Source organism: Crinia signifera, chromosome 9 (assembly GCF_055691185.1).
Source record: "Crinia signifera chromosome 9, ASM5569118v1, whole genome shotgun sequence".
Lineage (NCBI taxonomy): Eukaryota > Metazoa > Chordata > Amphibia > Anura > Myobatrachidae > Crinia > Crinia signifera.
In genome coordinates this window covers 63,735,414-63,760,252 of record NC_139225.1, presented here as the reverse complement: position 1 = coordinate 63,760,252, position 24,839 = coordinate 63,735,414, and the positions used below count along the sequence as shown (strand labels likewise).

The window sequence follows — 24,839 nt, the reverse complement described above, 5'->3', positions numbered from 1 at the left end:
ATAGAAATGACAATCCAAATGTGTGGACAAAACAACAAGAAAGGTCAGTAAGTCTTGACATAGTGAAACACAAAAATCTAAATAATCGACATTATTTCGACATTATAAAGAAAATTCAAAACATATACACTGTAAGCACAACAAAATCAACAGCATTTAGAAAGAATATAGATTGTATTCAGTGGCGTAACTACTGAGGGTGCAGGGGGTGCAGCTGCTATGAGGTCCGCTGCTCCCCCTGCACCCAGTCATCATGGATTGTGCCGACGGGCTTTATCCTGAGCCTTCTCGACACCCACCTATCCCCTTTCCCCTCTGCTGTCCTGCTGAATACACACAACCTCCCATGTGTCCCTGCCTAGTCAGTGTGCTGACTGCTGAGCCGTATAACAGTACAGCGCATTCGGCTCCTACTACCCGCAGTCTACACAGTTCTCCCGGGGCCCACTGACTCTTCCGGGGGCTTGCGCAACCTCCTCTAGATGCCAACTCTCAGTAAGCTAGGAGAGTGTTTGCGTGAGTCCCTTTAAACGCCTCCGAGCTTCTGAGTTCTTGCAGCACACCTGATCCGGCTACAGGAACAGTACTGCACTTACAATCAAGCTGCCACAATACATTTCTAAGTGTTATCTTCTATTTGTATGTGTTTGTGTGAACAGTATATGCATTTATGTATGTGTTCAATGTATCATGTGTGGAAACCACCCCCCAAACCCACCCCATGATCCCTGAGTTAGCCCCTGCTCTCCCTCCCACTATGTATTCTCCTATCACCTCTCCCTTCCTTAAGTTAGTTCCCAGTTTCCTCATGTCTGTGACACTAGTATCATTATTTATATTATGCTGATAGTCTAGAGTCCTGGGTATGTTTTGTTTTTTATTGTGGGGACCATTATGTATTTTTTTTTAACCTCCCATGCCAAAAGCGTGAGGGTGGGGGCCCCTTTCAAGATTTTGCTATGGGGCCCGCAAAGTTCTAGTTACGCCTCTGATTGTATTCCAAAATGGTATAACGAAATTATAGCATAGGGAAAGTATCAAAGAGGAGATGAGTAAGCAGAGGAAAAGATGGGAAAGGATAACTGACTTATCCAAGTGGAAGCACAGGTAATAAAAAATCCACCAGACTGCTATAGTTTTTTCCTAGCTTTTGCTTGTGGAAATGTAATCTTTATATACAGGCAAAGCTTTGTATTGTATCCAGGTAAACCAGATAGCTGTGAATTCTGATTGACAAATGATGTTAAAATAACCATCTCCTTGCTCATTAAATAATCAATATTGGTAAACCAAGATTTAAGTGTACTGTAGGTGGGGAAGTCGATCTCCAAAGAGCGGGTATTATCGCACAATTGTCATTATTCAAATGACTTAACAATGATTTTTTTGTATTTGGTCAGTGGTATGGGTAATTGATTCAGTAACCAAAAAGGTGTGTCAGTTGAAATGCGGATATACAGTACAGTATATCTCAGGAAATTGTAATAACATTGACCTAGAAGGTTTTAAGAAGCGGGCGATCCTTCCATATACCGTTCAAAAATGTGGGGGTCACTCAGACAATTTTGTGTTTTACAAAACTTAATTTTATTTATCAAACGAGTTGCAAAATTAATAGAACATATAGTCAAAACTTTAGCAAGGTTACAAATAATGATTTGTCCTTCAAACTTTGTTTTCGCCAAAGAATGCTCCTTTTGCAGCAATTACAGCATTGCAGACCTTTGGCATTCTAGAAGTAAATTTCTTGAGGTCATCTGAAGAAATTTCACCCCACGCTTCCTGAAGCATCTCCCACAAGTTGAATTGGCTTGATGAGCACTTCTTGCGTACCATTCAGTCAAGCTGCTCCCACAACACCTCAATGGGGTTCAGATCTGGTGACTGCGCTGGCCACTCCTTAACAGACAGAATACCAGCTGCCTGTTTCCTCCCTAAATTGTTCTTGCATAATTTGTAGGTGTGCTTTGGGTCATTGTACTGTTGGAGGAGGAAATTGGCTTCAATCAAGCGCTGTCCACAGGGTATAGCATGGCATTGCAAAATGGAGTGATAGCCTTTCTTATTCAAAATCCATTTTACATTGTACAAATCTGCCTCTTTAGAAGCCCCAGACCAATACATTAACTCTACCATGCTTAACAGATGGCGTCAGGCGCTCTTCCAGCATCTTCTCACTTGTTCTGCATCTCACAAATGTTCTGTGTGATCCAAATACCTCAAACTTTGATTTGTCTGTCCATAACACTTTTTTCCAATCTTCCTCTGTCCAATGTCTGTGTTCTTTTGCCCATATTAATCTTTTGCTTTTATTGGCCAGACTCAGAGATGGCCTTTTCTTTGCCACTCTGCCTAGATGGCCAGCGTCCTGGAGTCACTTCTTCACTGTAGGCTTGATACTGGCGTTTTGCAGGTACCATCTAATGAAGCTGCCAGTTGGGTATCTGCAAGATGTCTATTTCTCAAACTAGAGACTAATGTACTGGCGTTTTTTAAGATACCATTTAATGAGGATCTGCGAGGTGTCTATTTCTCAAAATAGAGACTAATTAGACTTCTTGCTCAGTTGTGCGCCTCTCACTTCTCTTTCTGCTCTGGTTAGAGCCTGTTTGTGCTCTTCTCTGAGGGGAGTAGAACACATTGTTATAGGAAATGTTCAGTTTCTTGGCAATTTCTCACATGGATTGGACATAATTTCGAAGAACTGTTGAGTTTCACAAGAAAGTTCTCTTTTTCTGGCCTTTTTTTAGAGTAAATTCGAACCCACAAATGTGGGATACGCAGCTACAGTAGCTCAAAGGAAGGCCAGTTTTATAGCTTCTCTAATGAGCAAACCCATTTTGCGCTGGGCTAACATATGGCATAAGGATTTTAAAGGGTTTTCTAATCATCCATTAGTCTAATGCGATTAGCAAACAAAATATACCATTAGAACCTATCCCTTTAAAAAACAAACGTTTGCAGCTAGTATAGTCATTTACCATATTAATATATTTATATAGTGTATTTCAGAGTAATTTAATGTTATCTTAATTGAAAATAAAAACAGTGCTTTTCTTTCATAAATAATAGTGTATGTACTAGAGTTCCAATGGCATGTAGGCATCTCCAGCAATTGGCTGAAACTGTAGAATACATGGCGTGTAGGAGAGATGGGTGTCTAACATTGCATAACATTTTATACTGTGTTTCCCTAACTTGTGTGCAAACAGAGCTCTTGTGAGCTTTGAGGAAAATATTTTCTTAATCTCTGTCGAAAAGTTTAAAGCCACGTTCCCTTTCCCAGGCCAGGGTAAATGAAGGTGTTTGAGATTCAGAATTTTGAAGTAGTTTGTAAAGATGATATTGTGTGGGCATGGTTATACAAAGCAACACAAAGTCTCTTGAAAGATGTTAACTCTGGAGATGACAGTGGGTGTCTAGCACCAGAGTTTACATAGTGTTGTACCTGGAAGAATTTCCCAAAGTTGATTTGTGGGATCCCCCATTTATCTGGGAGATCTGAAATTTGCTTGACTCCTGTGGGTGTCAACAGCTGGCTGCCCCTCAAAAGCCACTCAACTGCCCACTTTGAAAAGTGGAAAAGCATCACCCCAGCTGGGTCTGAGTTGGTCAAGAGGGGAGTCAGCTGGCCGAATTATGATGATATAAAACAAGAAGAGGAAAAGGACATGCAGTTCGCACTGACATGTACTTTTAAGGGGTGCAGTGGAATGCAGCACAATAATAGACAATATGTTTCTCCAATAGTAAAAAATTATTAAAACAATATATAAAAAAAAATAAAGAAGTGCACTTCATAAATTTTACATCACAATAACATGACAAGACACACAACAAACAACATACAGAGGCTTGATATTCACAGTAGCTGGAATGAGGCTAGGTTAATTACAGTATTTATAAGTTGAGGCATCAATTGATTAATTTATATGCAAGACATTTATTTTTACCAGTCCCACACAGAAATGACAGATGTATCTTAGAGGTTGTCACGATCCGGGTATTGAAGCAAGCTCTCTTACCGGCTAAGTGTCTGTGCAGGCTCAGCTTGCGGTACAAGTTCTGATACAGCTGGCGTCCAGAGTACTGTGCGCCTCCATCTTAGTCATCCTCCGGTCCTCTCAGCGCTGCTGAGTCTGCGGCTGTGCGGGGAACCGCTTCCCTCACCCGCAGTGACAGTGTCCAATGCTCGGCAAGTTCCCTGTCCTCCGCCATTGCTCCTGGCCACAAGCATGGCATCTGCAAACAACCTTTCCCGCCATTGTCTGACATGGGGGCTGCCATGTTACCCCAGTCACATGTCTGCCTTGTCCAATCCGGCTTGGAGTGATCTCTCTGTCATACCTGCCCGGCCAATCCTGGCCAAGCAGTGGGTATAAGTATGCTGGGAGCGCTCACTCCAATGCTAGTGCTTCATTTGTCATTCATGTAAGCAAGTGTCTCCTGCTGGTGTATGTCTCTCCTCTGCTGTAGTGTATCCTCTAGGTCCACTATCTCCTTTGAGTGTCTGGGTTACCATCGCCTGTGAGTGTCCAGGTTACCATCGTCTGTGATCCAGCGCTGTCATCCAGACTCAACTCAAGCAGGTATCAGCCTAGCTCCAGGATTACATTCCCATCCGATGTTCCACCATCGATCCAGTCCAATACTCTGGATTCCAGTATTCTTCGTCAGTCCGATATTCAGGATTCCAGTATTCTTTTTCAGTCCGATATTCCGGATACATCATTCCAATCCGCATCCGATGTTCTACCATCGATTCATCTACATTCCACAATTGTTAAGTATTGCCTGCTACTGTGACTGTATACCACCCTGCATACTTTACCTGCAATTGTCATTTACAACCTTTTGCAAATAAATCTGGTTGTATTTTACACCTGATTGTTTACTGCCTCTGGGTGCACTGGTATATGCACAAGGGTCTCCTACAGCCTGCACGGTTTCAATACCAATCCATACCCCCACCAGAGGTCTTTGTCTCATCGACTCAGACCTCCGGTGTGACAGAGGTGGTGCATCCAGCTCAATTAATGTCCAAGTTCTTTGAGGGAGCTTGTTTCCTCAGTTGACTGAGGACGCCGTTGACATACAGGCGGAGAAACGCGTTTTGCTGCTGATCCAGAGACAGCCTGGTCCAGACACCGCACTATATCGCTGCTGATACGCTTACAAAAGCAGGTGATAACTTCAATTGGTTGGTGAAACAAGCTCCCTCTCCATACTCAGCAGGAGAGAACCTCTATTAAAAAAAGAGGATACATTGTACCAAAGAACTTGGACATTAATTGAGCTGGATGCACCACCTCTAAGATACATCTGTCATTTCTGTGCGGGACTGGTAAATATAAATGCCTTGCATATAAATTAATCAATTGATGCCTCAACTTATAAATAATTAACCTAGCCTCATACCAGCTACTGTGAATATCAAGCCTCTGTATGTTGTTTGTTGTGTGTCTTGTCATGTTATTGTGATGTAAAATTTATGAAGTGCACTTCTTATATGGGAATTCTTTATTTTTTTATATATATATATTGTTTTAATACATTTTTTACTATTGGAGAAACATATTGTCTATTATTGTGCTGCACTCCACTGCGCCCCTTAAAAGTACATGCAGGCCATTTTCCTCTTCTTGTTTTGCTCCGAGGTACACATACTCTGACAAGGGGCAGCAACGGTGCACAGCGGTTGGGATCATTTAATTACATAGAACCAGCGCTTCTATTTTAGCCCTTTTGGGGTTTCCTTTGTTTTTTTCTGATGATATAAAAGGCCTATAAAAATAATTTTCCAAGAGGAAAGGGTGGAAGAGATAACTGGATGAATAGGGGGGATTTGGGAAGGGAAAATCTTGGGATATTGCTGTATTCAGATACATTCAGGCTCCACCCACTGCTTGACCTCTTGGCTCAGAGCAATAGTATGTTTATATGTCTGGATGTTGAAATCCACTAGGACTGACTGTCCATCATAGATTGCAGCACTTAATTCTGGGTCTCTTACAAAGCCACAAGAATTGCTGATTCAGGATTTTATGGAACGAAACCAGGAGGCTGAAATGTGGATTGGAAGGAGGAAGTAAAGGAATTTAGGAAGGGTATTCATCTTTACAACATTTATCCTCCACAGCCATGACAGCTGCTTGGTGTACCATCTGCTATAATCTATGCGTATGGACTTAATAAGAGGCTGGTAGTTCAAAAAGAATAGTTGGAATAAATAACTTGGTAATTTAACACCTTAGTATGTTAAATGGGAAGATTGCCATGAGAAGGGAAAGGAGCATATTAGGTTAGTTACAGATGCAGGAGGGGCTGACATGTTGAGAACACTTGATTTGGACATGTTAACCTTGAAGTTGATAAGTTGACCAAAGATGTCAAATTCATACATGAGGTAAGGAAGAAAAAAATCAGGTTCCGTGACTATTGCCAATAAATCCTCAGCAATAAATACATTTGTATTCACCACACCTACTGAGAAGCCTAGAATGTGTTTATTACCTCTAATAGCTTTGATGCAGAAGATGCAAATATGCAGAAACGGGGAATTCCTGTCTTGTTCCATTACTGATGAAAAAGGGATCAGAAAGGGAGCCATTCACCCTCTCTCTAGCCATAGGTAAATTGTACAGAGCCAAGATCCTATGAAGAGCCTGGGGACCCAGTCCAATGTGCTCAAGAACTGACCTCATACAACTCCAATTGACCCTATTGAATGCATTCTCAGTGTCAGTAGAAAGCATATACTGTATTAGGGATCTGACTTGAGAGCCTCCAGGGATTAGCGTGAGAAATAGGTACCCACTAAAAGAGAATGCAAAGTTTGGAGAAGTCTGGTGACTAAGATGTTTTTAAATGTCTTATTCAGATGGTGGTAAAGCCGTCTGGGCCTGGGCTTTTGCCTGAGGGCATGGAGGAATTGGCAAGCTTAACTCTAATGGTGTTTACACACGGAGCAATATGATCACTGGCAATATATCATATTGCTCAGTGTCCCGTTTTCATCAGCGACCAGAGATGAAAATGACACACTGCTGGGAGAAGAGGCAGGGGAAGTCGCTGGTCAGAGGAGCATGCTCCTCCGATCAGCGACCATTAGGGGTTGAAAATGGGAGCGCGCACCCGGCGATTTATCGCCGCTGCACACTCCAATCGCTGGCAATATGGTCGCTCAGCGACCATATTGCCAGCGATATATGCTGAAATCGCCCCCCGTGTGTACACAGCTTTAGAGGGAGAAAGGTTTACCTATCAGAAGGATTTATAATGCGGTAAACTGATAATCTTTAGCATGCAACATTTAAGTTATACAGTGTAGAATAGTATCGTTTGAGTCAGGCCGCAATTTATGGAGTTTTAAATCAAAAAGCCATTGTTGTCCTTCATAGAGCTAATAAGTGAAGCTGTTCTCTGAGCACGGAAAGCCTTGGCTAAAAGATGACCCGGCTTGTTACTCCAATGATAGTATTTACGACTACATTTAGATGGACAGTTTTACACGGTCAGAGATAATTTTGTTCACCTGCCTCTGCCATTTCTGTAATATTCCTCCTTCCCCTCTTGTCAAGGTCCACTATCCGCATCTGTAATGAGCAGATCTCTGCTGTTTGGGTGAAAATAATGTCTTTCAAGGAGCCGAAGAGTGTGTCTGTGTATCTTGGCAATTTCTAGGGCTGAGGTATAGCGTAATAGCAGTTGCTTCTCGTCGTATTGAGTCTTGGAGATCTTGCTTAGTAGGAACAGTCTTCATAAAAGAGATAACATCTGCTCCATTTCTGCTGCTCTAAGCTCAAGCACCAAGAGAAAATCGAGGCCGGTGACTTCTTCCTGGGAGCCAATAAATGTGCTCTGCTGACATGGCAGATAGGGTCTGTAAGGTCTCATGAAGCTCTTGAGGAGAAGGGGGATCTGCTGAATGCTGCCTGATAAAATCAAAGGCCAATTGTATTTGGGCCCCAAGCCTGGAGCTCCCTGGAAGTGCTGCTTCCATGAATGTCTGCCAGGCCATGCCCGTGTATGAACATTCTTAATTTGGACTCAGAGCTTCGTGCTTAAGCTGGACATCACTCCTTTCTTTTGTTGCTGGTCTTCCCCTCTCTTATATTTAGTAAGCACTGAATTGCATATTTGTGTATGTGGGTGGAGTGAGTGCAAAGTGGAATTAAGGTGTCAAACTAATTTGAAATATTACAGTTAGGAGCTTTGATGCTTAGTTCCCTGAACTTGATTGTGAACATTATGTGAAGTGCTGCTTTCCCCTTGTCAGATACTCAGGACACAATGGGCTTCGCTGAGAGCACAGATGTTGGGCACCCTGGACCACCCTCTGATAGCAACCACTTAGTATGTCACCAACAGTAAGCTATCCCCTATCCCCGACTCTCCTGCTCTGCCTGGTTGCTTCCCTTCATCAAACTGCTGTGCGTGCCATACAGCTTCCACAGTAAGAGGCGAGCACAAAACATCTACAGTATGTGTGCCTCCACATGTGTCCCACTGACTTTCATCACTGATGTCACCACCATTCATAATTGTGCCTTTTCACCTTATCCATGGCTAGTGCCTGCAATCAAACTTGGCACAAACAAATGGAAGGCTGTGCTATACATAAAAATAGCAACAAGCTCACTTGTTTTTTTAAGAAATCTTATTTCTTCAAAGGGGTGTTTCTAACAATGCTATGAGGCACATGTCAGTACTGTGGTGGGCATGCTCTGGGCGCCAGCGCTCCATGATACACCTCTGTGTCCACTGCGCGGGAGACTGGAGGTTCTGCCTGTTACAATTTATGATCGTAGCCCTGGCTTTTATACAAGTAGCAGTGAAGGCTGAGTGCTAGATGGTCGTTAAAATGTAGTGATAACACCACTGCACATGGCCACATAGCTTTCCTTGGACTTGCCCTTACCTGCTGGCGTATAGGGAGTTATGTATCAAAGGGTAATGGAAAAACTGAATTACAGGGGAGTAAGGCAGAATAAGTTCTTAGGTAAAGAAAGAATAGCAATTTTGGGAGGCAGCTTGAATGAAGTATGCATTATTGGGGAGGTGTGTACAGGGGGATGAATTATAGGATGCGGGGGATATATTATAGACTGTGACTTACTGTAGAGGACTGTGATTAATAAGGTGATATATAAGGAATGTCAGACATTGTCATTTAATAAAATAAACAAATCAAAAATATGTAACAATTAAAATGTTAAAGTATACATCCTTTATAAGAGTATATTGCTGCCACCAGGATCCAATAACTGCAGAATGATTAATCTATAATTTATGAATAGACCAAGAAAGAGCACAAGTAACAAAGACGTATGTATGTGAGATAACCCCCTTAAAATGCACTTAGGTGACATGATCAAAAAGCTTCTGAAAAACAATAACTCAATAACAAGCAGGAGGTTAATGACTTCTAGGGGCTAACCCTGACATCTATTGTTCAATAGTTTTTTTTTTTTTTTTTTATATCCCAGGTATAATACTGTAGCCTGAGGAACCGGATAATGCAAAGCCTCAACAAGGAGAACAGAGATTGCACTATATTCCACTGCTGACCTCAACCTGGGATAATAAAGTAAATGCCATTCCTGGCCAACATAAATGTTAATTAGATATATAGTACAATGTTAACACCCCTTTAAAAAATGTATACAGAACAATGTACACATTTGCATTAACTCCTGTATAATGAAAAATTCATACATTCTAAGTAGCGATATATGAAGACTCTACAATGTCCTTATAAGAACACATATGGCATGGGTGGGGAATAGACTGTTCTTCGGGGACCGGTCCAGTTAGACTTCTGTTCTGCTTAATAGCTGATGGGCCAAATGGTTCTTGTCTGCAGTTTAATTCTATGCTTCTATAAATTTGCTTGAGTAATAAGGTAGTTTTTGTCTTAGTGATCCCTCAGCAAATCATTCAATGAACAATTTATGATAAATTAAATCATGTTATTTTATAATTAGTCCACTGGCTGCCTGTAGGCGATATTTACACCAGTGAGCATTGGAGGCCCCATTCCTCTCTTCTCTAAAGAAAGTACACATAAGTGGTAGGGATGTGCATCATTAGGTTTAGGTACTAAGATGTGGGTTATGGTTGGGCTACTGGGAGGAAGGGTTAGGGGTAAGGCACTAAAAAGTGGTGTAGACAATAAGGGGGACGGTTAGGTTTAGGATGTTGAGTTAGATGATATATATATATTTCATATTAGTATAAAAATAGAGAATAATTGCAGTGTATTCCTTTTCTGAGGTGTTCTTATCTCACCGGCTGTACTGAGTCCAGGAGTTTGGTAAGCTGGAAAAACCGCCGTGAGCTGGATGCTGGGTTGTTTCTCTTGCAGGAGATGACACGGTCTAGCTCTTTAATGTAGTTCATCCGCAGCTCATCAAAGCACTTCTGATCCTTCAGACCTTCCACAGGAACTGAAAACAAGTGGTTTAAACACAGTATAGCATCAGTGTATAGGTTATACCCTAATGCCTGCTGCAGCCATATACCCACATGCCCAGCCATGGCTTTAATATAACAACCTCTAGGCTGTCTCCTTTTTTTTTCTGACCATAATATTCAGTCCTGTGTGTAGATTAATAGCTTGTCTGAGGGGTTTATCTAGTGCCCCCTCATACTGAGGGCTGCTGTACGTGGCTCCTTGTGCCACCAATCAGTTTGACAGCACTATGACTATCTGTAAGCTGTAGTAAGAAGGTCCTATTCTCTGTTCTAAAGTCACATTCTGGTATTACCGATGCATGTTTGTTTTATTTACTATTTACATGTTGTGGGTGTGTTGGGATTTGAGTTACAAATAAAATGAATGTATTCATTCACTGCAGGGATATCATAGTAGACTTACATCAATGTGCTATGCTTACACCTTTTTAGTAATGTATTGGACAATCACTGGTCGACACACTAGGGCTAGGCATTGATAGTGTTGCTCCGATACACACTATAAAAAGGACATTATAGAATTAGAAAAAATCCAAAGAAGAGCAACAAAGCTTATTAGGGGAATGGAGAATCTAAGCTACGAGGAGAGATTGAGCAATTTGGGACTATTTACACTAGAGAAGAGATGTTTAAGGGGGGACATGCTCAACATTTACAAATATATCACGGGCCAATATAAAGAACTGTCAAACACCCTTTTTACTGCTAGAAAGGAATCTAGGACACGAGGGCATGAGTTTAGATTAGAAAAAAAAAATTGTTCCCTTAGAAGAAAAAGTTTCTTTACAGTCAGAGCTTTGGAACTCTCTTCCTGGTGAGGTGGTGTCGGCAGACACAATAAATACGTTTAAAATAAGGTTGAACAAACATTTATTGGTTAAAAACATCCATGGGTCCGAATAAGTAACATAGTCTGTCTTTAAAAATTTCAGAACATACTATACAACAAGGGATAAGCTACTGTATTAAAACCTAGGTTGAACTAGATAAACGCAATTCTTTATTCAGCCTTATCTACTATGTAACTATGTAACTATGATATAAAAATACTTACTAATGCTAAAGAGAAGAAGAGCCTTCATACACAGGAACTCCTCTGGCGTGATCTGTAACCAACCAAATTCTTGCGAGAGATGACGCATTCGCACGCACTGGCTGTACATACGAGATTTGTGCATGCGATATCTAAAACATAACAAAAGGAGACCATTAATTCATGAAGACTCTTAAAACACATTCCTGTATTGAACTAATTGAATTTGCAGTTACCTCTAGTTGGCTCTCCAGACTCTATCACATTAGAACAATTGTATCCATAAAAGAAAATAAATATAAGGCACAAATGTGACATTACAGTATATGAAATAGTATTTTATGTACTCCCATTGATTCGCCCCTTTTTGTTCTTGGTAACCATGTAAATTACAGCAATAATAATTATATTTATAATCAATGGGTAAAATTGCAAAACAGGAGCAGAATGAAGATGGGAGGTGATCCCAGGGAAACGTGTTGAGCCCATTTTATTTATACCATATTCATTTGCACAATACCATTTAGAAGGACACCCTATGGACATTATGGACACTGAATTCTCCTAAAAAGAAATTTCCATCATCTATATCCGGAAGCTTTTCCGAGGCGGCGACAGACTTGCACAGTCATCCAGGTTTAACTACACCCGTATATGTGAGATTGACTCAACTCCACTCTTTATCTCTGAATTCTATATTGGGACTAAATTGGCCACCTGGTAACAATTTGCTGCATTTTTGATACTGGAGATGTCCTAGTCCAGATAACATATTACTCATGCTATTGTGCTTTGATATAATTTTAACCTATTATTGTTCTTAAGTGCACTTGTACATGTTTATTTTAATATGAAATTCCATATATATTTTATTAATTAAGTTTGTTTACTGTAAAATACACCGTTCCTATTGTATTGGATTTTTTTAATTTCTTGTTTTAAACATAGGTGTCCCCCAAGGATGCGTTTTGAGTCCTTTTTTATATTTATTGTATACTGGATTGTTTTTCTGCTTCGGAGTAAAATCTAATTGTTAAAACTCAGGTTGGATTACAAATAGAGAGGAGGACACCGGTAGAATAGAGGTGCAGCAACTTCTCAATTGGTAAGAGAATACTAATTTATTCTTAAATAGTAAAAAGACTAAAGAGATAATAATTAATTTTAGAAGATCTAGGAAATCCACCATTGCACCACTGTCTAAATGACGTGGAGGTAGAGAGGGTCAGCAGCATAATGTTTTTAGGGATTACACAAGTAAAACAGCACTTTTGGACAAAACCATAAAGTGTATAAAAACTCCTATTATTTTACATTCAACTGGCCGGTATGTTGTAAAAACACATAAAATAACAATCAACGTAAAAATATAAAATGTGGAATAACTGCACTTTTTTACACAAGATATTACACTTTTTATAGCTTATAGATGTAGAAGATTTTAGATGTTCAATAGCTGCACATGCTATTATGGCAGCCACAGAAAATAATCTGTGAGCTCATATAATTCTGTAAAGTGCAGTTAATCCACATTATATATTTTTATGTTGATTGTTATTTTATGTGTTTTTACAATGTGTCGGCCGGTTGAGATTGTATGTATGTAAAATAAAAGGAGTTTATTGTATGTATGTAAAATAAAAGGCTGCTAAACAGCAGCAGGTTGGATCAAAAACCAGTGAATTTGCGCCCGGTTTCTACTATTTGCTTTTAGGGATTACCTTTACTGAGGATCTGTCATGGTCCTCACATATCTCATTGCGGGCTGGGAAGGCTCAACAATGCATTTTCTTCTTGCAGGGACTGCGAGCAGCAGGGTAAACTAAAGGAGCCACACATAGCAATTTCAGGCCATTTTCTGAGCGATGTTTCAGAATTTAACTCCATCGCTCAGAAAATGCCCCTATATCGCTGTGTGTGTGTAGGGGCCATAGCGTTACCTGGCCCCATGCATCGCTATTGCCCGGCAATTCATTTCCAGTATGCTGGATAAATCTATAATCGTTTGGTGTCAGGGCCAGTGTTGTCACCAGACAACGCTGGCCCTCACAGATTGCTCAGCGGAACATTGCTATGCAGCGCTGTGTGCTGAGCGTTCTGATTGATCTAGCATTGCTCAGAACGCTCATCTACACACATCGCTGCCTTTTGACCTATGCCATTACAGTACAGTATGGGAATTCCGAGTGTTCAGATCATGCTGTTTAGATAGAGTAGTTACGGCTGCAAAGAACATTATTGGGCAATCTTTCCCTAGAAGGGATGACAAGATGGGTAAAACAAAGGCTAGCAAGTGAATCTCTGACCCTCGTCATCTATGCTATTCACTTTTTTATTTTTTTACAACAATAGTGTTTTTGGAATTTTGTTCCCTTATCACGGAAAAGGTTGTGATACAGAAAAAAACAAAGAAGGAAGGGGATCAAGGAGTCGCCTGGCATAAACAGAAACAATAATACATATACACACATAATAACAGCATCAGTAATGGAAACGTATTATACACTGGTACAATGATATTAAATATAAATGAAAGTTAGTGAACATCAAAACATTCTCCAATAGTAAATCCATAATCCGTTTCAAGCAAAGTATCAGCTCCCTCTCGGGTAGTTGAGTATACATGCCAACTGTACCACTTAAATGAAGGGGATTTTGCATTAAATGAGTAGGGTAAGCCCTGAGTCTCCATTTCAAATGCCTGGTGAGTTTTACGGATAATTTTGAGCAAGAAAGGAGGGGAGGGGTCTTTCCAGTTTTGAGCCATTGCGGCTCTAGCAGTTATCAAAATATGTCCCAACACATAGCAATCTACCAGTGAGGGGTCTTTAGGAAAAATTTGGAAAAGAACCATTGAAGGAGACTCTCCAAAGGTAACGAATCTTGGGGCACTACCAAAATATATGAAAAATGTCTCTTCTGAGCAATTTTGCCAGCACATTTTAAAATGATTAGGCTAAATTTTACATAATTTGCCTGGTGTGAAATATAATCTATGGAGGAGTTTAAAGTGCATTTCTTTATGATTTATGATTCTTTTATTTCTTTATGATTATTGCATTTGGACATAGTATGTGTAGAGTTTTTCCCTTTTGCCTTCTAAGAAATGTTATAAGTGTCTAGGATGCCGTATTAGCCGATTGCGGGAAAATTTATTGTCCTGTTATTTTAAGTTTGACTTTTTAAGATCATTACGTGAATTGTGGGTATTTTGCTATGTCATTTCACTATGCATTTTTTTAATGCTGTAGTGACAATAAATTATTTGTTTGATTGATATTGGATGGTATTGCTGGAATTTTAGTACAGTATTTTTTCCAATTATATGCAATGCAATCTGAAGTTTAGCTGTTCAACCAGTGTATTATAAGATTGCCCATGTATTTTTTTTTTAACAGTTTTTATTGACAGAAAAAAAGTGGTTTCACACATCAACATAACTTACAAATTACAAATTACTTACAAGTAATTTATGAAAACATATAGTTAATACATTCTTCTAAAAATTGTTCAAAATATTTTGTTTTAACAAACTTTTGTACAATTTGATATACATTAACATACTAACGTGATATGAAAATACAGATGCACCCAGAACTTATTTAAAAGGGTTGGCCTGTAGCTAATATGGTTGTATTGTACCATGTTGTAAGGTGGAAATGTTGTCGCAGTAGTGCTTTAGTTTCTGGAGGTAGAGTCATAATGTAGTGTAACCGGGTGTCAAAGAACTTTTTGGTACGCTTTTCTTTTTGCAGAGTAACTTCAGACCAGTCCATAGTGAATAAATAAGAAAAGCCTAGGAAATAATAATGTATTCGATACCGGTTCAGGGGATATCCATTGAGATAATATTGTCTTTTTGACTGCTGCAGAAATTTTATTGAGTAGTCTCAAGTTTCCCATGGATAGACCCTTCTTGAGTCAGCAGGGATTATGCCCCAGATGGCCCACACATTATAAATAGTAAAAGACAGGTGTAAATCTTGATTAATGTATTTTTGAACAGCTGACCATAAGGAACCCACCATAGGACAGGACCACAAACAGTGCAGAATGTCAGCTTCCAGGGCTCCACATTTAAAACAAGCTGATGTGTCTGCTTTGACCATCACAAATTTAAGCTTGGGTGTAAAATATGCCCTGTGCAGAATGTTTTGGTTCATCTCTACATATGACATAGATACTAGTTGTTTGTTCATGGTTTGATATGCTAGAAGGAGCGATTTCATAGGAATGTCAGGGAAATCTCGCTGCCACTTAGTAAGACCCTTTCTGTCTCCCTCTAAATTCAATATTACACAGGTTTGGTTATAAATACTTGAAATGGTTAGTCTAGAACCCGGGTTACGTCGAATTGTACTAAAGTATTACGTATTGTATTCTAAGGGCCACACCTCACACGATCCGGCATGTACCTTGAAAAAGTACCTGGGCCCGACCAGGCTCTCTACTACGCTGTGCATATGTAGCATCTAAAATTGATACATTGTTATTCTGATATCTGTGCCGTACCTGTAACATTGCAAAATGAACTAAAAAATGGTGTTAAGTCCACATTTGCTGATACATGGCAGCTCTCATCAAACATCAAAGGAAATACCAACAACAAAGGATAAATGGAGCTTTTCCAAATGTAGAGAATTATCAGAAAATATGTACAATAATGTGTGTTGCACTGTGGGTCTCCTTAGCAGGGAGACACATATGTGTGTTATTACGTGGATGGTGGTGTGTATCCACAGGCTCCTAATGTTCTTCATTTGCTCTCTACAGGTTTTTCTAATTACTTGTTTTTCTTATCTCTCCAGAAGAAATGTGAATGCTGCTGCTTCTTCCTGACACACCCACACAGGGGAGGAAAAGTGTTTTTTTTACACTGTGGCACAGCATACTTGGTGCCAAAATACCCCAATCTAGCCCCAACCCAAACTGGCTGCATAATTCTGTGCAGTCCATTATATCATGAGATGACATCCTCCCTGTCTCTAATAAATTTTATGGCTCATGGAAATGCATGGATTCTGCAGATTCTTGTCAGATAGCTAAATCTTCCTGTTTTGCAATGTTCTGCCGTTCCAAAGAGGATAATTGATTATATCCCTGTAGCATCTGGAACTGATGCTAGAATGAAATAGTGAGTTCTGGCATGAAAGGGAGGAGGGGGCTACTGATAGGGTTGAAAACCATTAAAAAAAAAAATCTCAGGATTCAACATACTGTACTAGATAGCAAAATATAATGTAGCAATCAAGCTATCATTAAACAATGTTTACCCCTTGTGCATAGGGGCAAGAACGGGTGGAGGGGGAGGAGGGGGAGCGCAAGGGAACGGGGCTTCCCCCACCCCCCAAACAAATACATCTTTGGGAGGCACCCATCAAAAGTTTTGGGAGAGCAGCCCTCTGCACTGAATCCTCCACATAATACAGAGCCAACAACAGGCTCTAGGACATTAATAACAGATGCACCCCAGCCTCTCTAGTGCCCCCCCCCCCCACACACACACACCAAATAGGTACCCAACCACCCTACAGCCCTTACAGTGAGTTTAGAACCTGATGGTACAGTCTACACCAGGCATTTCCAAACTATGGCCATCCAGCTGTTGTGAAACTACACATCCCAGCATGCCTTGCCATCGTTTTAGCATCCCTAGTAGCAAAACTGTGGCAAGCCATGGTGGGACTCCCAGTTTCACAAAAGCTGGGGGGGCCACAGTTTGGACATGCCTGCTCTACACCATATGATTTACAATGCCCAGCAAACACTGTATGCTGCTACTGTATAGCTCCTGCTGGGAGATACCTGCATTATTACTGTTTTAACAGGTAGAATGTGTGGTTACCAGCTACCTCTGAGGGGGCATACTTTAGCAAATTAGGGACACCAAATTTTTGTCTTGGCTTCCCAACCTAAAAACATCGACAAGAACAAGGAAAAATGTCTTCCCAATAGCTGTCCAACAACTAAACAATTCTGAACGCCCCAAATTCTAACTTGAACTGTTCTATTTACAAGAAATGTATGTGCTGTATGTTATGCCCCTCCTATCCCCCCCCCCATGTGTTCCCTGCTTGATGCTGCACTGTTACCGCAAAAAATTCCAAGGATTCGCAAGTATACCTGGCCAATGATTTTAAACAAACCTTGTGGTTTGATTTAGAAATAGTTACACATGGGGAGAATATGCTGCTACATGGGGTATAGGGGAGATTGTGATGCTACATGGGGTATAGGGGAGAATGTGCTGCTACTTGGGATATAGGGGACAGTGTGCTGCTACATGGGGTAAAGGGGAGAATGTGCTTTTACATGGGGTATAGGGGAGAATGTGCTGCTAGATGGGGTAGAGGGGAGAATGTGCTGCTATATGGGGTATAGAGGAGAATGTGCTGCTACTTGGGGTATAGGGGATAATGTGCTGCTACATGGGGTATAGGGGAGATTGTGCTGCTACATGTGGGAAAATGCGCTACTATATAGGGCATGGGGAAGAATGTGCTGCAACATGGGGCATAGAGGAAAATGTGCTGCAAAATGGGGTATAGGGGATAATGTACTGCTACATGGGGTATAGGGGAGAATGTGCTGCTACATGGGGTATAGGGGATAATGTACTGCTACATGGGGTATAGGGGATAATGTTCTGCTACATGGAGTATAGGGGAGATTGTGCTGCTACATGGGGCAGAGATGAGAATGTGCTGCTACATGGGGTATAGGGGAGAATGTGCTGCTACATGGGGTATAGGGGAGAATGTGCTGCTACATGGGGTATAGGGGAGAATGTGCTGCTACATGGGGTATAGGGGAGATTGTGCTGCTACATGGGGTAAAGGGGAGAATGTGCTTTTACATGGGGTATAGGGGAGAATGTGCTGCTAGATGGGGTAGAGGGGAGAATGTGCTGCTATATGGGGTATAGGGGAGAATGTGCTGCTACTTGGGGTATAGGGGATAATGTGCTGCTACATGGGGTAGAGGGGAGAATGTGCTGCTACATGTAGTACAGTGGAGAATGTGATGCTACATGGGGTATAGGGGGCAGTGTGCTGCTACATGGGGTAGAGGGGAGAATGTGCTGCACTGAGATCAGCATACTAATAACCAGCATATCAAAAATGATGGAACATAATAACAATAATGTCAGTGCCAGCTATGGTGCATGCCTGAATGGAACAACACTTGAATTGCTCTGCCTTGAGCCATGTAGTTGCCGCTGGCACACAAACCCCCCAACCCCCCCCCCCATATAGCGCAACGGAATCTGCTGTGCTATATAAGAAACTGTAAATAAATAAATACATAAGTATTTGGGGTACATTGTGGGCAGAGGACAGGTTATACCTCAGCCTAGTAAGGTAGAGTCCTCACCTGGTCCTAACCTGTAAGTCACAACATAGGACATTTCTCGGTCTCGAGGGATATTATCTCAGCTCCACTAACCGAATGTCTTCAAAAACAGTCCCCAGACAAGATAACGTGGTCTAGACCCATGGAAACTGCTTGGCATGATTTAAGATGACCTTTGTGTACCAAGCCTGTCTTGCAAACTCCTGTCGTTAAAAAACAATTTGTGTTAAGACGGATGCCCCTGGGACAGGATTAGGAGCCTCTCCCAAGAGGTATATGGAAAGGAGAAGAACATCCTCTAATGCCATTATTGCCCAGAGAGCGCAAGTACTCAACTGTAGAGCAGGAGTGCTTGGCCATTAAGTGGGCAGTTGAGTCATTAAGGTATTATTTATTGGGAAGAGAGTTTTTGTTGGTCACAGACCATGCACCCTTACAGTGGATACAGGTGCATACAAAACAAAGAGCTTAATGCTCGTGTGACCTGTTGGTGTTTGGCCTTGCAGCTATTGAAGTTTGAGGTGAGGCATTGTCTGTGGAAACAGATGACACAAATAGGGGTGGCTGAGGCTGAGAGCTTGCATGAAAATGCTGTAGCTTCACCAGGGTGGTTGAAGCTAAGTGGGGATGAGTCAGCATTCCCCCACATGAAAGTAATGTGGAGGACCCAGAACAGGTTTTGGTAGCAGTATCCCAGGTGTAATCAGCAGTACCTGTGATTTCCTGATATAAGGGTTTCCAGGGCAGAGTCACCTTGCTCTTGATGGTGGAATAGCTACACAAGTGATAGGCCGGGCTGTGCATGTTAAATTAGGGACCATTGGAGCCTATCAAGAGTATGCTATAATAAGAGCCTGTATGCTACTGCCTGTAATACTGACTTCATATGGATTTAACCTGCTGTTGAAAATAAACAACAAGTCTTCATCTGAGTCCCTGTGTTTGTGATCCTTGTGTGTATATATACACATACCTACATATATACTCACCCGCATACCACGTATGTATATTTATGGAAACCCTTCATGAGAATCCTGCGTTTGCCCCTGATGGTAGAGGGGGGGGGCACTACCTAAGTCATTACAGGCCACGGGTCCCTTGAGGGTGCAGGCACTTTGTAGTATTAGGCTCCATCCCCTACTAAATACCCGCAGATCACTACAGTAATGCGCACCACCAGGCCTACTAAATACCCGCAGATCACTACAGTAATGCGCGCCACCAAGCTGCTGTCTGCCTGTGTCTCCCTCTTGCAGCAGCAGCTCAGATATTTCTAGCATGCCTCACAGACCCCTATAGCACTGACTCCCTCTAGCGCTGGCTCCCTCATACCACCACAGGGCCTGCAGCACTATTGCCACTGTAATCTTGTTTACTTATTTGCTTATGTTGTGGTACCATATAAAGGATAATAATATTGTAGAATAAATGAGAATTTAACTATTACTGTGTTGTGATATTTATTTCCATAAATGATGTTTCTACAATGATTTCTACTATGAGTTGAGTCTTTTCTGAAGGCAATACTGTGTGTCTTAATATGGGGTTACAAAAGTCAACTGTTCTCAGAGGGGAGGTAGGTGGCTGAGGGATATGTGTGTGAGTGGGAGGTTGCTGGGGTATACAGGGTTGGATTGACCGACAGGGGTACAGGGGAAATCCCCGCCTTGTTGCCACTGAATACAATATAATTTTAGCTGCTTATAAAATGCATTAGTGAAAAAAACGAAGATCCACGAATAAATGTTTAAAATAATAAATGCAGAATATAAGATATATAAAGTTTATAAAACTTTAATGTAAAAATAAAATGTTCTGTTCTCATGGTAGTTCAGTGATACTGTCATCAATACAGACATGGTGGTGTTGTAAGAGTGGAGAAGTTGTGAATAGCAACCAATCAGCTTCTACTTAATATTTTACATAGAGTACATGATAAATGATGGCTCAAAATAGATAGGTTGATACAGTATGGGCAACATTTCAATTGGATTACTTCTCTGCTTCTTTAACTCCTATGATCCCTGAGTGCCACTTCTTACAGTCCATGAAAGGATCACTGGAATGAAAGAGGGCACTGTAGGGGCAAGCAAGATTTTTCCCCCCTAAATCTCAGGCACATTAAAAGACCAGGGAATATGAACAGCGATGAAAGGCAAGAACACCTACATTGGTACAGACTTGCAAATAACAGTTAATGTAATATAGGCTAAGGCCCTCATTCAGGTTCTGCACTTCAGCACATGTGCAGCACGCATGCATTTTGGGGGAGTGGTACATACAACAAAGGCATTGGAACATTTTTGATGAGTTTATATGACAAAACATGCAGCAGCGCATGCAGGCGTCAACCCCTATTTTCAGTTTCTGCGATGCGATCACAATTGAATTACACACGTTGCATGCTTGGCAGCCTTGCCCTGTATTAGGTGGCCCAATGTATGATATAGCAAGAAGTTGCAGTTTTGCAATTTTGAATCTGTATAAGGCTACAAGGATGGTAACTTACTGCAGGTATTGCTATCGCTTGATGCTATTCTATTAAACATGAAAAGCAGGCACTACCCACGGCTTAACGGGATTTTTATTTCACCTGCCTCAGACAGGCAAAACAAAATAACCAATAAGTGCCGGGTTTACAAGGATGTGATCGCGAAAGCACACTGGTTTCACTGGACATGTGTATTTTTGCACACAAATGTAGTATTTTACGGGATACTTCATTGAATTCCCCATAAAAAATATTTGTGAAAAATTGTGAATACCTTCAGTTTATCACACCTGATGCCTTTTTTCCACTAACTGGATACATCCCATGGGGTTTTAAGCTTTTTTTATGAAGCTCCTGATTTGCTAAGTAAACAAATAGGCTTGGCATATATTTTTAAGGACAAAACAGGTTCACAAGAGAGAAATCTGGTTGATACAGTCGAGTTAACTCATTCAACTAGTAAATAATATTGACTGGCTATACATTTAATTCATCTTGACTTTGGCACTAACATAATACTGGATACAAGAAATAAAAATGGTATATTTAACTTTAAAATACAATAAACACCTGGGAAGAAGTTATATTTTATCTGCATAAATGAATATACAAACATTGCAAACTTACTCATTAAACACCAAGTCTGGAGCAAAGTATAACATTCTAGAGTTGACATTTTTGAACGACCTCCATCCCATAGCGAAGATCATAAGGCCCATCCAGGAGTACTGTATGACTGTCATTTGGTCATTTACATGAAGGTTACGGAAACCTAGAGAAATAGAAAGTGCACTGAAAGATGTGTATATTTTTTTATATAATTTTTTTTTCATATAGGTTTAATTTAATTCAAATTTGATTTGACCAATGTGCAAAAAAATGTATCAGAGATAAACAATTGCTAACTGTGGGTTATGATACATGTTTATCAAGTTAGTAGAATGCTGATAGAAATATAGTTATTCTTGGGAAATCTTTCCATAATAGGTTATTAAATACATTACACACAATACTGGAAATTAGATTCAGTAAAGGACAAATATTTAGGCTGCAGCTTTGTACCGTGTTCAAAATAGACTATGGAATGAGTAAAACAATATTTTTGGGGGATCTATTCATTTCCTTTCTCATCATTTACAGAAAGGTTCTTTAAACTTTTTTTTTCAATAATAGATGTGCTGTAATCAAAGTCATAGAAAGGGGGTACAGAAACTAAAAAGGGGAACAATAAAGGGGTGAAAAGAAATAAGACAGGACACAAATGCATAATACCGTATATACTCGAGTATAAGTTCACCCGAATATAAGCCGAGGCACCTAATTTTACAACAAAACACTGGGAAAACTTATTGACTCAAGTAGGACCCTCACTCGAGTATAAGCTGAGGGGGGCTTTTTCAGCATAAAAACTGTTCTGAAAAAGTAGGCTTATACTCGAGTATATATGGTATATGAAAAACCTAATAGGGCAAAAGAAACAAAAAAAATGTCAGACCATGAGTATAATAAAAATAGGGACTAGTGAATGTTATGAAAACAGACAGAATTAAGCATCACCCCTTCAATTGTGAGAGAGGGGCCATTTCCAAATCTCATTTAGGTTGCTTGGGGAAGTGGCCATTTCTAGCCGTTTTGGGGAGCTTCTTACATAGGTGTACCTATGTAAGGAGATGTAAGAAGAAAGCGGACAAGGAGGACGTAAAGTATGGGATATCTCTGGATTACAACTCAAAAATAAATTACTGTAGGTTTTGGACATGACTTTAACAAAAGGGGGAGAAAAAGGGGATTTCCATCTCTAGCTGAAATTAAGATATGATCAAGGGAATAGTAAGCATCCTTAAGGACCACTAGGGGATACCATTGACACAAAGCTAAAGTAGGATCAGGAGAAAGAGATAGAGATGTGTCCACATACATCTATCCTCCATGCAATACAAGTTGTGTTATACAGAAAGTGTGAGCTCTGTGACTCTCTCTTTTTGACTTTTCCCATTAAATAGCATCTTACTTGAAAAACAATGGATAGGATGCACAAGCAGCTTCTGCTGATTAAAAAAATTACATGCAGCATGTATATAAGAAATGTTACAATGCTTTCCTGGAAACCACTGTAACATAGCATTCTGCCAATACAGCCGCAGTAACACACACAATATATCATATCTTTTGGAAGTCCTATTTGCTGTATTGCAAAAAAGATGCTATTTAATTGAAAAAGTCACACAAAAAAAGATGCCTTGCACTACAGAGATGCACAACTAGAAGTTCTGTTTAACGGGAAAGCACTTCCTATATATATATATATATATATATATATATATATATATATATATATATATATATATATATATATATATATATATATATATATATGTGATATTCTTTATTTATATATATTGTTTTAATAAATTTTATTATTGAAGTACATTGCCTGCACCCCTTGAAAGTACATGTCAGTGCAAACTGCATGTTCTTTTACTTTTCTTAGGTCTGGTAGAGGAAAGCCAGAAACAAGATCACCATCCATGTCTACTCAAAGCTTTGAGTAGAGAGGTAGGAATCAGTCACCCTGCTGAGAAAGTAAGTCCACTTCATGACAGTGTTGGAGATAAGGAATAGTTAGGACACCTAGACATTTGGTACAAGTCATCCAAGCAGAGAGACTTCTGTTCTCAAATATAGGAAACCATTAGCTGTTTCATAGAGACCAGGAGGCTGTGAGGGATAGCATATGGGATGGTTTGGACCAGATACATCAATAGAGGTAACAATTAAATGCTGCTCAGCAACCCAACCACCAATTCAGGCAACAGCCAAAGTAGTCAACTGGGCCAGTAAAGGGACATCATTAACATAAGAAATGAGAAATATACAAGGAGGGAGATGAATTTCTAGATAAGGCAAAATAAAACTCCTTCCAAATGAAGAAATAAATAACGCCTCTTCAAGGAGTTATGGGACAAGGGAGAGATGTTAGGCAGAAATGATAGGTTACTATGCGCAATATCACTCCTTTCCATTTCCCTTTCCAGCACTAACCCTTTTCTTTTTTAGAAGCTTTAGTAAATTTAACTCTTGAAGTAAAACTGCTTAATTTATGAGATGGCAGAGCTATAGGAAGGGAGAATAATCTGGAATTGGAGGAAATCATGTTAAAAAATCTTGATATCCTTCAATCGAGTGGAACAGCAAAGCATGGAGATGGCAGGTCAGTGTAGAAAGTCAAGGTTGAGGTAGGAACAGATAAAGGCTATTAGTTAAAATCAGGGTAAATAAGTTGAGGGATTTATTTATCATTAATTACCAATTATTTATATAGCACACACATATTCCAAAGCGCTTTAGGCTGGGGCCAGACATCGCAGAGCAGCACCGCAAGGAGTCTGCATACATTAGCGTTGCAGCCGCAGCCATCGGGTGCTACCACAGCATGCTGTGGTAGGATCGGATGGCGGGATGTATGTGTTCACATAACATGAAATG

The 24,839-nt window shown here is 40.3% G+C and overlaps 1 protein-coding gene across 1 annotated transcript in view; it reads right to left on the bottom strand.

Moving 5' to 3' along the window:
- Nucleotides 1-24,839, bottom strand: part of AR (androgen receptor) — a 274,049-nt gene that overhangs the window by 1,939 nt on the left and 247,271 nt on the right. The window contains exons 5-7 of the mRNA XM_083159122.1: nucleotides 21,981-22,125; nucleotides 11,531-11,661; nucleotides 10,291-10,448 (exon numbers count right to left, since the gene is read on the bottom strand). Coding sequence (XP_083015248.1) covers nucleotides 10,291-10,448; nucleotides 11,531-11,661; nucleotides 21,981-22,125 — 434 coding nt within the window. The remainder of the gene's footprint in view (nucleotides 1-10,290; nucleotides 10,449-11,530; nucleotides 11,662-21,980; nucleotides 22,126-24,839) is intronic.